Below are 15,634 nucleotides of genomic sequence, written 5' to 3'. Positions count from 1 at the left end.
AGGACAGCACGCCAGTAGCATAACAACAAATGAGCTTCCCCTTTTGGTAAACTAATCAGATCACATATCACACACACGGGCCATGGAGTGATACTCGTTTCGTAATAGGAAGCTCTAGAGGCAAGAGGGGAAAAAATGGAACTTTAAAGGCTATCCTAGCAAAACAGTTTTTCTTGCACCTGTTATTATGTAATAGAGGAGAGAAAACCTTTTACATCAGGCTCAGAAAATTGATCATCAGAAAATGAATCAACAGATCTTTATTTTTTTTTCCCTACTTGCCGCTCAGGGCTTCCTTATCAGACCATTTAACATCGTAATGACACAGGAAGTCTTTGCTTTTGGCCTATACTGTTGAGTTTCACTGTTGGTCTTATAAGTAAAAATAAAATTTAAAAAAAGTTTGGGCACACCTTAGTTAAAGGGATACCTTTAAATTGAACTTTGTGAGAAAAAAAACAAAACTGAAGGGAAACATTTCTGAAGTGAACCTATTCAATATCTGAGGTCAAATGGTTTGTCAACAAGCAGTTTAGAGGTCCATTATTTCTTGGTCTTGTCTCTGAATTCTAGATTTTTAAAATCTTAAGTCTTTCTGGTGCTCTCATGATTTATAAGCCATTTTAGTTTCATTTTTTTTTGTGAGATTGTTATCTCAAGGTCAATTCTGTGATTTAGAATACTCCAAATAGAGCAGTTCTTTAAAGGAGCATATAGATCAAGTGAGAAAACACAGTTTTAATACATGTGCTAAGCAGATTTTTTAAGGTATTGGATTTGTTATTGTCACAAAAATCTCTGGATTTTTAATCTACTAAAATTTCCCAGTAAATGTTTTTTTTATCTCATTGTGTGGTGCAGAAAAAAATGCACCAAAGGCCAAGATAAATGCATTTTTTTTTATTGTGCTCAGTATGGCACTCACAGCCCCTTTGCATTTCAGAACAACAAATAAACATCACCATGGTAAAGCCGCTCACACATCCTACAAATAGAAATTGTGTGAGTTCCTGGGAATCGCTTGCTAACGACATGATGATGGATGGAGCAATGCCACCCAGTCCAGTAAAACGGCTTTATGAGACAAACTTCAGCACCACTTCCTTCATTCTTCAGCTGTAAAGACTGAAATTAGTATCAATCTGATTCAATCGTTCTTGAAAAGAAGAAATTTATTTGTTTTTATTATATCTAAATTGCGGATCTTTGTACATGTGGCACTTTTATGGAACTTAATTTGGATGGCGACCGCTTAAAATGGGAACTCATAGTTCTCACCGCTTTCTTTGATATGAAATATGTCTTTTGATTCGTTAACTTCCCCTCTAATTTCCCCTAAACGCCACCTCCCATGATAAAACACTCCTTTAACATCTTCCTTTAAGTATGCTCTTTAAAGTTCACTGCCTTCATCTTTGTTTGAGAAGATTCAGCTGTGCATGTAGCATCTCAACTGAGGACAAATTTGTTTTCCCTAGGCAGCCAATATACCCAGATAGGGAGCTGAGAGTTGACAACATCGAACGGTTTGTTACACTGGAGACCGCTCTTGGCTCCACGCTCATCCTGACCCTTCCCATCATCCCCCAGGTGGAATCAGTCACCAATGAAGAAGACATTCCCATAATCTAATCAGGCAACATGCAAACCTCCTGCATCCCTGCACACAGATCGTCAGACAGAGATTAGTCTTCACAGCAGACTGACACAGAAAGGAGGGAAAAGATGATAACAGGACCTTTTTCAGCTCCAATGGCTGTGGTTGGAGTCGAACCCTAGAAGGGCCCACCCACGTAGAAGAGGGAGGGGGTTGAGAAGGCCAAGCTGCTGAGCGCTGGTGTACGCTGTGGAACGCTATGAACCACAGTGCTTACCACAGTGTCAGATTTATCTGTGGTATTTGTCCAGGAAAAACAAAACTGTAGCTACCTTTCCTTAAATCTAAGGTGCATGACTTCTGAAAACCCTTCAGCCAGGCCTACTCTTGGAGGAACTGAGTCGGTGTAGAAAAATGAACCTTCGTGGCACAAGCCTTCATCACAGTTTTGATATTTATTGTACAATGAGAAGTGTCCAAAACATCTTAATTTCTCCTCGATAAATTAACATTTTGTATTACTATGTCTACTGCCTCACTTCTATAGCCACACTAGCTGTGTGATGTAGAGCTAAATGCAATCGTTAGCATGCTAACATGCTCGCAATGTCCATCCACTGTCCATCCATCGTCTGTAATTAACCTTTGCAGGGTCATGGGGAGGGTGGTGCCAATCCCAGCAGACATTGGGCAGGCGGAAGGGCACACCCTGGACACGTTTCCAGTTCATCACAGAGCTGACATGTCCAGAAAAACAACCATTCACGCTCACATTTATGCCTATGGGCAATTTAAGAGTGCCCAGTTGACCTAATGCATTGTGAGACGAAGCCGGAGAGAACCAATGCAGCACATGGAATGCAGCATGCAAACTCCGCACAGGAAGGCCTTGCCCGGGCTGGGTCTCGAACCCATGCTCACAATATCAATGTTACAAATGTTTGTTTACAATTTTCATGTTCTTAGTTTAGCATGCTAACATTTGCAAGTCTGCATGCACTGCCCCAGTAATCCATCTCTGTATGGCTCCGAACTCCACAAGCAACAACAACAGCAGCTGAATAACACAGTTCAAAAAGGTCAGGAGAAGTAGATTTGTAAGGCTTGCTAGCAAGCACCTCCATCAAGCACAAATCAAATGGATACAAAAATAGAAAGAGCAACTACAAAGTTGTTAACTTCACTACTTGAAGTAAAAAGCAATGAGTCACTGTTTATATGCACCACCATACCACTGTAATGCTGTTTATGTCGGTGAAGTTGGGCTTGGTGGATTTGCCCAAGTTTAAACTCTGAATTCCGATTCAAACAACCGTTCCATTGCTCTTTTCCATGTCGGAGGTAAGTTTTTTACAATTTCCAAGCACAATAGAATGCAGCATACACATGTGTATAGTGGAGTCTTAGGGGAATGTTAATTTTGCAAGGTTTTGACATGATGATGGCGCAATATGGTAAGTAAATATCAGTGCTGTTAAAACGAATCCTGAGAGGAAATCTATCTGACTTTTCACTGTGGACCAAAATGATAGATGAACTGACAAACATAGCATCCTTCCTGCTACCATAGCAAAAATGTTTTAGTTTCATTAAGAATAATCTTGATCGAATGAACAAAGAAGCAATAAACCTAACAATGATGAGGTTTAATATTTGCCGTGTTAATCTCAGTGTAGCATGCTAACACCTGCTAGTTGGTACTATAGACCAAGTTCTGCTGAGACAGATGGGAATGTCACTAGTTTTCAGGTTTTTGCAGCTAAATGAAAAGTGAATCATCGATGTCACCAGAATCATGCAATCCATCGAACAGTTGTTGAGATCTTTGAATCGTGATCAAAATGTTGCAACTGACCAATAGACATTAGCATCCTGACATTAGATTGTGTTGCAGCATGGCCCTATATACTTTATTTTTCGGAGACTAAGACTAATCTAAATAATAAGACAAAAAAAAATGGAACCCTCGACACATTCACCACTTGCTGTAGTTGTTAACATTCATCATGCATTTCCACAGCTCTCTGGTTGACTCTTGAGGTCTGGCCACCAGACGCAGAAATTACTGGATTGTTAAAAGAAACGACAAGCTCTGTCTCAGTTGTGGCTCAAATGTGTGTTTATTCCAGTGGAACTCTCCAGGGGTGTCCTGTGTTTCCTTGAGTGTATCAGTAGCAGTTTAGAGACAAGTCTGACAGCTAACCCAGGGAGGGAAATTTCCCTTGATGCATTTATATCTCATTCTCTTAATCACTCTGACAGACACTTTCCTTCCAAATTAACTTTTATTAAGAAATCAGCGTGCGCTTCACTGAAGTGTTCCAGCATTGCCGGTACGGGACTTTCTATCTCCGTCAAGAGCAAGCAGGTGTGTCCCAGCAACATATCACTTCATGCTCTAATAAATTTCAAGAAGTCATTCCCCCCCAACCTACATGCAAAAGTAATTTGGATGAAATTTCATAGCGGGTGAAATGTTGGTCTAATTGAGGATGAAATACGGAGCTGTTTTGATCATCCAGGAAGCGAAGCGCTGGAATGCATCGTTACATTTGCTGAAAAGCCAGCAGTCCCATTTCACCACCTGGTCCTCAGCTGCCCCCTCAGAGCTCAACTCATCCAAGACAAGCAACAGCAATCTCTCCTTTCTGAATGAGGCCAAGGAAACCCCTTGTCGGATGCACAAGTGGAAGGAAATGGCTAATGTATAGGCTCGGGCCCGGGGGAACCCGTTTCTAGGAGGGGGGAAAAAAGCACAGAGCTAGAACAAGTAAGTGTTTGTGTCAGGGCAGTGGGTGTCTGGCTGATGGAACACAGACAACACACTGAGGAGTTTGTGTGCGATCGAGGAAGATAGTGAGAGGTAGACGCAGAGAGAGATTGCTACAGACACAGAAACTGAGATACAGAGAAGGAAGAGAGTATGCATTCATGACGAACATCTCCAGACTAACTTGAGTCAACTGGAGCATTTCAAAAACAGTTTGTCCTTATCTTCCTTCTAGGAACTATGGAGAGAGAGAGCAAAGAAAGACCAGTGTACCACATCTTTCCATTTTTGACATTTTTTTTTTAATGATTTAAAAACAAATACCCTGACCCTGGATATAGAAATGTACAGTAACCTGGATGAAAAAGTTTCAAAAACAATTCTTACATTGCAACTATTATAAAGACGGTCATTTTCAGGCACTTGGAACCATATACAGTCTTTGTTTGTCATGCTACACAAGGAAGTATTTCTTTGGTCCTTTTCCCCTCCCAGTCAAGGTCAGCTGTAACCACAGACAGAACAAAAAAAAAACGGCTTTCTTTCTCTCTGGTTTCGTAACAACTATTTACATTTCATTAAAGACCAAACACAAGTCTCCATTGGACAAGAAACAGAACTGGCAAAGTTCCTCGGTCACATATCAACCCTTCATATTTTTCCATACACATCCACATTGGTAATGAAACAATAACAGAATAAAAAGGTATAATTATAATGGCTCGAATGAGTTTTTTTTTGTTTGTTTGTTTGTTTTTACAGCAGTATTAATCAACATAACTTAGTGGAATGGTTTTGATATAAGATTTGGCAACAAAAAAAAAAGATGCGCAAGTTCCTTTTTGTCCACCATGGGCCTCAAACCAAAAAAAAGTCCCGTTGCTACAGAGGTGCTGAGCACCCGAGCGAATGTTCAGCTTACATCAATGTAAAGATAAAACCCAAAGCTCTCATGACATCCTTGAGACTCATTGATGTTCCCTTTACGTCCGATAATACATACATCCATCTCAAATCATTACTGTAACTGCCCACATACTTCCATGCATCCTTTACATTGGTATAGATGTTAAGCAATACATCCAGTAAAGGTCAGCTCAGTGTCAACAGTACATTTGAATTACCACCATTGTTCAAATTTCTATGTAACGTCCTATGGTGCTCTCACATAAACTACTGGCTACACTACCCCGTGATTTTTCGTTGGCATTGCTCTGTTTCATCCGGATCCGTAAGCTTGGTACATTTCATTCTTTTCTGCAAATTTCACAGTAAGCAGTTGGTAATCACCACGTAACATATCTGAAATTTCTTTCAAATTACCCCCCAATTACCACAATGATTACTTCAAAATGTATTGAGAGCTACTCCAACATGATAATAATACGCTGCTATTTTCCAATAAGTAGTTGATGAATAGCTGGTAATTCCTTGAATTAATTCCCAGGAAGCTTCCAACTGGTTTCTGCTTAACTGCCACTCAGCGAGCCAACAAATTGAAGTGAGGAGCTGCAGCTTCATTTCCAACTACCTTCTGTCCAACACCCTCTTAGCAGGCCACTAAATTAAAGTGAGTTGTTGCAGTTTACTTTCAAACTAGTTTTCTGTCTAACTTCTGCAGGTCACTAGACTGAGGTCAATGTTCTTCACCATAATTTAAGAAGATCAGTCCAACTTTGGAACAGTTATCCAAAATGTCTTATTTGAATATTTATTTGCCTCCATAATCTGTTGATAACCAACAAATACTACAACAGGATCAAGTTACTAATTTACCATTTTAAAAGTTAATTTCCTTAACTGCCTTAATCCCTTATCTGAAAAGCTGTGACAACTCACTTCAATTTAGTCACCTGCTGAGGGAAGTTTGACAGAAACTAGTTGGAAATGTAAATGTGGTAAATACTGTGGTATTTCTGGGGTAATTTCAAAGAAATTTTGGATATGTTTCTTGGTACTGACCACATACTTGCCATGACTTTTCCAGACCAGTAAAATGAAGTGTAAGCTTCGAGCACATATTCGGACAAAATGACCACAGAGTACAAACAGAGGGCTTCATCTGTATCCGTATCGAACGCTGAGCATAAATGAGCCTTAAAAGTCATTGCTCAGCTGCAAGGCAGCCACGTTTGATAAGAGTTACTGCATGTGGCCATGGGTGACTGAACTTGTGCCACATAGTAATTGCTGAAGTTGACATCTCTGACATAGGGAGCGGGCTGGTAGTAGCAGGTGATGTTGGACAGAGCGGGGATAGCATGCTGTTCAGCCATTACGCGCAATGCCAGAGCGGAAATAAGTCCCAGCGTCTGTCGGCGCTCGTGGCCCATCAGGCACACAGTACTTTCGTCCACCACCTGCCTCAGCGTCACCAGGTACTCGTAGCGCTTGTGCTCTATGCCCGCGAAGTGGTTCTGCAGATACGCCTCCAGTTTCCTCTGCTGCTCGCCGATGTCTGGGAAGTCGATAAAGAAGCGCGAGCACATGTAGCGCTGCATCTGTTTCATTTGAGACTCGGAGGAGGGCTGGAAGCCGCGCACCAGCAGGTGGCAGTACTTGAGCAGCCCGCCGCCTCGGATCTCTTCTGGGCTGCGGGTGGCGATAGTCCTGGAGAAAAGGTGCCCGAGAGCTTCCTCAAAGTCTCCATACATGCTCTCCCCCTGCACTGTAGGGTGGAAGGTCTCAGACATGGCAGTCTCGGAACAGCGGTCGAAGAGCAGCAGCGAGTCCAGAGTGATCTGGAACGAGTCGACGCTAAACTCAAACTGCCTTCGCAGGGAGTCCACAAACTTCAGCTCCACGTTCTTGCCGGTGTTGTTGGACAGGGAGATGAGGCTCCAGCGGTCCGTATCATTGCAAACTTTCACCAGTTTCTGCACGTACGCTTCCTTCAGGGCAAGGGCCGTGATTCGGTTCCTGCACACCCCTTCAGGTAAGAAGTCCACCAGGCAGTCCAGCACCACATCCTTCACCAGCCGGAAGGTTTTGTCGTCTGTGAGACTCAGACCGAAAATCAGGTCCAGGTCTTTGTAGCCGAGGCCATTGTCCTGGTGGAGCACGTGGCTGGCCGCTGAGCCGTTCAGCTTGACATCACGCACCACCACACCCCGCTCCTCCAGTCGAGCCCTGACCACCTGAAAAAAAAAAAAGAAAAAAAGAAAACACAGAAAAAGATTAGTGATAGGTGGCCACAAAAAGATAATCTCACAATATTTAGTAATCCACTTTTTTAAGTACTAACTGTGTTAATATAACATCAGTTTCCAGTCAACAGAGTTGCAGATTTTGAGCATTTTTTTGCAATATTCAGTTGCATGTGAATGATGCAGCTACATGCAGAGTCAATGAAAGCCAGTTGCAGATCCCTGAGGCAGGCAGACTTTCAGTATCTTGCTTCAGAACACTTTGTCCACAAAGTGACTGCAGTGGAGGCTGCGGTCACCCATTTAGAGGAAATGTCATTATTACAAACGATCCTGTAGCCTGAGGGTGACACTGCCCTATATACTGTACAGTAGACCTCTAATGAGCTGCATGTCTGATTCTGTCTTATCACTTCACAAGGAGCACAAGCAACATCAAGAGAGATAAAACTGTGAACACGACGAGTCGGTGCTTGTCTTGGGTAAGAGGCTCCACGGTTCAGCTGTGAACTTTTAAACTTGTGTTCCTATTGAGAAAACCCTTTCGCTGTCATATAAACACTCTTTGGCAGGAAAAGGCGCGCACCACATTGCGCTGCTGTGATGCTCAGGGAGACCACTAGGCCTCAGACAGCTGAGATGTTTATGCTTCCTGTCTGTTGCATCACTCAAATGACAAAATGAGCCAAACAAGGCAAATTCTGAAGAAATCCAAAACACAGCTGTCTGTTCTGAAAAAAAAAAAGAAAAAATACAAAATACTCTCACTGTCATCCCGTCCATCAGTAAATGTAGACAGACATCTATCCAGCTAGGTAATGCAGTAACCTGAGATACTCACAGTCTCTTTTTAACTTGCTCTACTGCCTCGTGGTTACAGATTAACTTAAATTAACTTAAATTAACATTGTTATTCCATTATATGTAGATGCTGTTTTCAGCTGACTAAGGCCAAGAAAAACACAGAAGATTAAAGGAACTGAGATGAGGACGGTGTGTTTCATGTTGCAGTGTCTTTTCGCTCCCTTTGGTATCAGCTAATGCACTGTACAGTGAATAAAATAGTGGATGAAACTGTTGCTCTTCAAGGACCAGTTTGCATAACACAACTCCCTCTAAGGTCTTGGCAAACTGAGCCTGCTTTGGAACTTAAACCTGTGGCACGCCCCCCCCCAAAAAAAAGCAACTACTAAAAAAAAGGGTCTATGTAAAATGTAGTTCAGCATGATAGCATCAGAAGTTTATGGTCTCAGCTCACCTACTGTACACTCATGGGAGTGTCCTACGTACCCTAATTTTAAGACTCATCGCAACCAGTGGCTTAAAAGGCTTAAATCAGATCTAGGATCACTTTTACCTGGACATAATCATCAACTTGCTTTTTCACAATAAGAAACTAAATTAAAAAAATAACTTAGACTCACTGAAGTGGGTCTGTGCCCCCCCCCCATGCTAGCCCTCTTCCCCCTACCTCCTGTTTATGTTCTCATCTCAAAATCAAAGGAGTGTATCTTATAAACTTAAGGTTCCAACACAAAGCCAACATTTTTCAAGTCAAACAGAAACGAAACAAGGCATCACATCCCTCCACAATCCACTGGCAGATGGGGTTTCGCTGGACGACACTTAAGAGAAGTGGATTCCTTTCACCATCCAGCGAGGGAAACCCACAGCACTATTTGCTCTGACCTCACACTTAAACAGTTGGTCCGAGTTAAGAGCACGCCACGATCTGCCTTGTCTGAGGGTCCGGAATGGAACGTATGAGGAAACGGCGCTCTGCCACCCCCACCACCTCCGTCCTTCAGCACTCATAAAACGGGCCAGTACATTTCTCACATGACGCACCAGCACCTGGTGAGCCGAGCGAAGGGAGACACTTCCGCCGACGTTTTGAGGAAAAAAAAAAAAAAAAAAAGCCTTGTAAAAAGAGCCGCAAACACACCAGACTGTCTGGTGTTGACAACGCCTTGGCGACATACAACAGTCTCTCCACTTTCCTTCTCCAGTGTCAATCGTTTCCTTGAGTATTTCATTTAAGCTGCGGCCTGAGTGTGTTTTTATTATGAAACGAAATGACCCAGCCGTTTACCAGCCCATAGTCCCCTGGACGCCAATGAGAGCTCCGGGCAGCGATTCAGATGATCCTTCTGCCAAGCAAATGGCGACAGCGAACGAGGAGTTACGAGTCCCTGACCTTCGCATTCACTCCAAAACTAACCCAGCCAGTCAGTCGTACAGTAGCTTGGCAGGCAGCGGGGGATGATGATGATGATGATGGTTTTTCCTCTGATTTGAAAAGCTTCCTTGAATTTCCTACACTCGGGTGGTCACTTTCACCTGTACGCTGAGACCAGAGTGAGTCACGGGCTGAAACGTGATGCTACTACACCCCTGTGAGATGGATGTTTTCAATGAAGGATTTGTTCATCTGCTTCACGGGTTCAAAGACATTTTAATGTCTTGGGTTAGGATTTCATCTAAGGAACCCGTCCGAGGAGACTTTAGGTGCATTAGATTTTTGTGCCAACCATGTAAGATAAAACTGGTGAGAGTGGAAGCTGTGGTTTGTCATCGTCATGTGTCTTGTAACTGTGACAGTGTCTTGTGATGTAATAGTGTAATCAAGTAATTCCCCATCTTGATGGACACCCTGCAACCAGCTCACTGCCACCCTAAATGGCCATAGCCAATGGGTAAAATACTTAAGTCCAATCCCTCCGATTATACCCAGTGCCCCTTAACTTTTCACAGGGTTTAGATTTTTCATATCTTATGTATTCAGGTAAGAGTTTAGTTTTAGTAGTCATCTTTAAAGAATATAATACGTTTGGGTGTATATTTAAAGATCCATCGTGTGTATAGGTTAGTATGGGGTTTCTCAGATGATAGTGTGTATACAGGTCTCTGAGAGTACAACTGCATACTGTATGCAAAAAAAAAGTCTACTTAGTTTTAGTGTTCTTTCTTCTCGAAAAACTGCCACCGACATTACCCACAATGCAACTGAGTGACATTACTGTGGGCATTTTATCAGATTACATGCAGCTTCCTCTGCAGACACTGGTGGCTTTTAACTTATTTCAACATATGCAGTAGTACCCACAAGACCTGTAAACAAACTTTAATGTGTGCAATTGGTGGCGTTACCCTTTAAGTATAAAACTACAAAACTACAAAGAGCCCCTTTAAGGCATTACTCAAAAGCCCATTCAAAAACCCAACTGACTTTAAGACAAGGGAACTGGAAGTGCAGAAATGAAAACTCATTTCCTTGTTTTCAGATGGCCACTAGAGGCACACAGGAAGTGATGTCGAACTGGATTTAAAAGCCCGACAAAACTCTAAATTCACCAACAAAAAAAAAAAAAAACAGACAAAAAGATCATTTCAGCACTGCCCACATCTTTGAGAAAGATCAAAAGCAAAGTGCCAAATAAAAATCATTACTGAACAGTCTGAGGTGAATGGTTTCCTCCTCTAGGGAGCACTGGGAGCATGTGGTGTCTTCATGTTGCTCCATCTCAACAATGGACCAGTGAGGAGTTGGTTTACAGTGTGGCGGAGGCCACAGTGGAGTCAGGCGACCGGTCTTCACTTACCACAGTGATACGTTGTCAAGCCTGACCCACAAGCCCAGTGTTATTACAGGCACTAATCCACCCCTCACAATCAGCCTCAAATCCAGATCACTTTCTACCGTGCGGGAAAGTGAAGTACTCCTTCAAGTTTGAAAAAAAAACAAAACCCCATGATTAAAGCAGTGACGAGACTTATCTCATGTGCTCTAGACACAACAATTTAGTTTGTATACGATAGCCTGAAGGGCTGGAATCAGACTCCATACCTCCGCCTCCACACAGAAAACCACTCAGCGAATGACGTCAGCTATGGCTCCCACACCAGATATCTGTGTTTATCATCATGCGGTATGATGCTACCACGTATGTGCACAGGGCCTCTGTAGATAAAGAGGCCCTCTGATTCTGGCTGCGGGTTGATAACTGTCAACATTTAATGAAATCGAGAGCACAGAGGTGTAAGTAACAGTAAAAGTTTTCCTTCACTGCTCCCATGGCGCACTCACAACCAGACCACGAACAGATGTTATTTAAATGTGGTGCTCAGACAGGCCGACCATTGACAGGGGGCCCCTCTGACTCTTGGGGAGTGTGATCCGTTGGTCACCTTACCCAGTCTGTGACGACAGCGGCAGGTTCCCAAATCGTCTCTTATCTGTCTCAGGTAGAGCGCTCTGCGTAGGCTAAAAATAAATGACATTAAACGGAGCAGACTGGCGGTTTCGCATGTTGCAGCCCATTTACCATGAATCACCGATACCTCACATTACTGTCAGCCATTTTCCAAAACATATCATAGTGGTTTAGATCTGAATGTGTTTTTCCTTTCTCTCCCAGGCAGCCACTGGTTTCCACTCATGTCCATATGGTATGAAAATCAACTCGCAGAGACTTGAAACTGGCTCGACTTGTAAGTCCATGACAGGGAAACGAGACTTCTGCTTTTGTTTTTGTCAAAATGAGCGTGTCACTGCGAGGTGGTGCTGCGCAGACTTCACATCAAAGATACTTACAGTAGATTTTGGCCATGCAAACAAAATTCACAAATGGTTAACAGTGTAAAATATATCTTTTTTTTTTTTTTTTTTAAAAGGGCTATGAACATAAAAAAAAAATAGTAGTTATGATTCTTTTTCATATTAGCATAGGCAGCTCATTATATCAAAGTTCATTTCCACTGCTTTTCTATGTAGTCCGTGGCTTTTTTGTTTTGCTAAGACGTTAGCAAGTATTTGCACTGCTAATTCGGACCCCACCAGCAAGAAACCTGTTTTCTAAAGCTAAAAAGATTCGAGGAAAAAAAATATCCATGGATTACTCAAATGTTTATCTTTGCACTTTAGCTAATCCAACGCGCTGACACTCAGACACTGGAGACAGAGAGGGAAACCCTCGGAGCCTCCCATCAGACGCTGGGTAAGCAGTGGGCTAACTTTCCAGAAGCTGGTCTTCTCCAAAAGCACTCATGGAAAGGAAAAAAAAAAAGTGTTTGGGGTCCCTGTTGTCTTCCAGGATTGCGTAATGAAGGAAAGACTTTAGTGGGGAATGTTGAGTGGACATGGTGGGGGCCTCCTTGATTATAGAGGCCCTTGAAATGTTTTGTCTTTGAGGGTCTTTCCTTCCCCACAGGATCACCACAGAAAATATGAATCACCAGAGTGAAACAAGAACCTGGATTTCGGGCGAAAGCCATTTAAATAATTTGCAGGGAAAATTACGACCCAGGCATTTCCCTATACGTTTCACTCCAAGTAAGTATGCCGTGGCTCGGTCATTATCTCTGTAAGAGCGCCGAGGGAGCAGGCGCATTAGTGAGCTAGTGGAAAACTGCAGTCACAGCGTTAGATCATCCCGGCTCCCGTGTCAGTGTGAAGAGTACGAGTGATCAGGTGTCTCTTTTTCGAGCGCAAGCGGCGATGCCACAGATCCCCTATAGCGCCGCCGCACGCATGTTTCGTAACAGCTGCGGCGATCTGTGTGTCAACACACCAGACACAGCAGGAAGGATTTTGTTAGGGTCAGGTTGCTCTGGAGTTTGTTTTTTTTGTCTTTGTTTTTGTTTTATTTAGATTTTCTTTTTTTTCTAAGCCACACTATGCGATGCAACAAGTGAATTTGCTCAGGAATTTTTGCATTGTCCCCTGAATGAAGCTTTACAGTCTTATTTATGTGACGGCATGCAGACACATAACTTCAGAATGTATTCCCAAAGGAAACTGAAGAAATGAACATCTGGTCCAGCCAAACGACCCTAGGCTTCATATAATCAGCTGATAACAATCAACATGTTGGAAATTAACCTACCTGAAAAACACATTTACACAAGTATTTCCATGTTTGCCGTGTTGTGTATTTGTCTGTATTTGCATGGGTGTATTAGTGAATAGACACAAACTTATTCAACCTGATCAGCAGCCCCCTCTCCTTGTTTCCCCTCTTTAAGAGTTACTGACAGATTTTGGAATTGAAATGACAAGCTTGTGATTTGCAGGCACAGCAGTGTGAAACCACAGAAACCGTACAGTACATTCAACCCCACAGAAGTAGACTTTTAAAAAAAGGGGAGTTATGTAAGGTAACTATAACTAATTCGGGCTACTTGATTTCTTGCAACAACAAAAAAAAAAAAAGTAAACTTTCTGCTAATGTTGATTGAGTACCCTTTCCTCCATCTTTAATGTCACATGCGCTCCCGCAGACTTTATTTTGAAAGGGTTGCGGGGGGGGGGGGGTTGATAATGACATTAAAGACAGTCGGGCGGACAGCGGGCTCTCACCTGGACGATCTGCCGGGGCTGCACGGACAGCGTGGGGAAGTTCCCGCGGCCGTGGATGGGGACGCTCTCTCCCAGGATGGAGTCCAAGCGCCGCACCTGATCCCAAGACAGCACGCTGACCCGCCGACTCTGCTCCGAGGCATCACCGGAGGACATGACGACCCGACTGAGCGCAGTGGGGGTGGGTGTCCACAGGGTGTGAGGGCTGTGGTGAGGACAGCGGCGGCGAGGGCGCAGCGCAATCCCGCACGAGAGAGCCGCTGGAGTTTTCGGGTGACTGTGGATGATGAGAGCGGTTCAGAGAGCGTCTCCCTCTTCTGAGACGAGTTTTCAGAAAAGCCTCCTCAAAGCAATAACGTAATGAGAAAAATGCTGTAGAATAACGGACATCTCCACAGGTAGAAACCTCCAGTCCTCCTCTGTGTGTGTGTGCGTGTGTGTGTGTGTGCGTCTGTGTGACTCTGTCCTCAGATTAGAGCCGCCTCTGGACTCACACCGGGTTTTTACCGAGCCGGGATTAACTGCAGCCTCCCTATTGGCTGGCCTGAGATTTATGAACACTACAATATACAGAAGACTAGCCTCCAAACACACAGCACCCAACACACATACACACACACCTACTTCCCATGCGTCAGATGGCAGGTTCAAGGACTGTAGGAAATATGGTAATTACTAGTTGAGCGCAATTAGAGGACCCAGTTCTCTGCGACTGGGCACGTTTGGCTCCAACATCCAAACCTGCTCTGTGTTTTAAGTTTGTTGCAGACACGCGGAAACCTTGAAAAAAAGTCATGTTTTTTAATATATTTTAAAAATTATTTTTGGACGAGGAAATGAGCAAAATAATAAAAAATTGTTGTGGCAAAAAAGGTGGCACTTAGTAAGATTAATAACACCTTGGAAAACTGTCTTTAAATGTGTTACAACGGTTAAAGTAGCTCAATTTAACCTGGTGTAGCAATTCACACATGTCATCTTTTTTTATTAGCCAAATGTGAGCAGAGTGAGACCTTCCCTGTCGCTCTCATGCCTCTACAAGCCTGTCGACAATTAGTTGAAGTTGCTTGATGCTCCTGGAACATGGATTTCTTTGTGACAGACTCGAATAAATCTAAAAACTGATGTTGAAATATTTCATCGATACGTGAAAACCTGACCTGCTGGGGTAACTGGACGAAGGCCACGCGTGGATTGAACATTTAAGGAACCTTGAATGTCCGCACAAAATTTCATGGCAATCCATCCAGCCAACATCCCACAGTCACAGCCTTCATGCGTGTTCTCGAGCGCCTCTCCCTCAGTAGCTAACGCTAGTTTGCAAATGAAGTGGTCTGGTTTGAGCAGATGTGATTGACAGAGGCTTGTGAGCGTGAGCAAACAACTCAACAATTTGACTGTCGCTAAATTCGGATTGTTGCGTGGGAATATCAGCTCCAAACCCGTGAGGAGGACGCAGGGGAAAAAAAAAAAAATTGCAGACACAGAAATCTGAAATGATGTGACCAAAACTGTGCCAACTTTGGCCAAAAAATTAACGTTGATGTAGGACCTCATCCCTGTAATTAGTACAAAGCTAAATGAGGAAACACAATATTTTTAGGGACTTTATGATGTAAAGAAATTTCTGAAACAGTTACCCTAAGTCATTTCAGCAAGTGCTCGAAAACATTTATTCAAGTTGGAGTAAAGGAGGAAGAAAGCTCAGAATTATATAGAGAGTCTATGTGAATTAGAATTGGGTGGGTCAACAAATGTTCAAT

The 15,634-nt window shown here is 43.1% G+C and overlaps 1 protein-coding gene across 1 annotated transcript; it reads right to left on the bottom strand.

The window, feature by feature from the left end:
• Window positions 1–4,629: 4,629 nt before the first annotated feature.
• tent5bb (terminal nucleotidyltransferase 5Bb) lies at window positions 4,630–14,640 on the bottom strand. The gene is made up of 2 exons (XM_037094202.1): window positions 13,872–14,640; window positions 4,630–7,504 (listed from the first exon to the last, which is right to left on the bottom strand). The coding sequence occupies exons 1-2, from the start codon at window positions 14,025–14,027 to the stop codon at window positions 6,479–6,481; spliced, it is 1,182 nt and encodes a 393-aa protein (XP_036950097.1). The 5' UTR covers window positions 14,028–14,640; the 3' UTR covers window positions 4,630–6,478.
• Between the last annotated feature and the right edge of the window lie 994 nt (window positions 14,641–15,634).

Source organism: Acanthopagrus latus, chromosome 3 (assembly GCF_904848185.1).
Source record: "Acanthopagrus latus isolate v.2019 chromosome 3, fAcaLat1.1, whole genome shotgun sequence".
Taxonomy (NCBI): Eukaryota; Metazoa; Chordata; class Actinopteri; order Spariformes; family Sparidae; genus Acanthopagrus; species Acanthopagrus latus.
The sequence above is the reverse complement of the archived record's forward strand: the minus strand, read 5'-3'. Positions and strand labels throughout refer to the sequence as shown.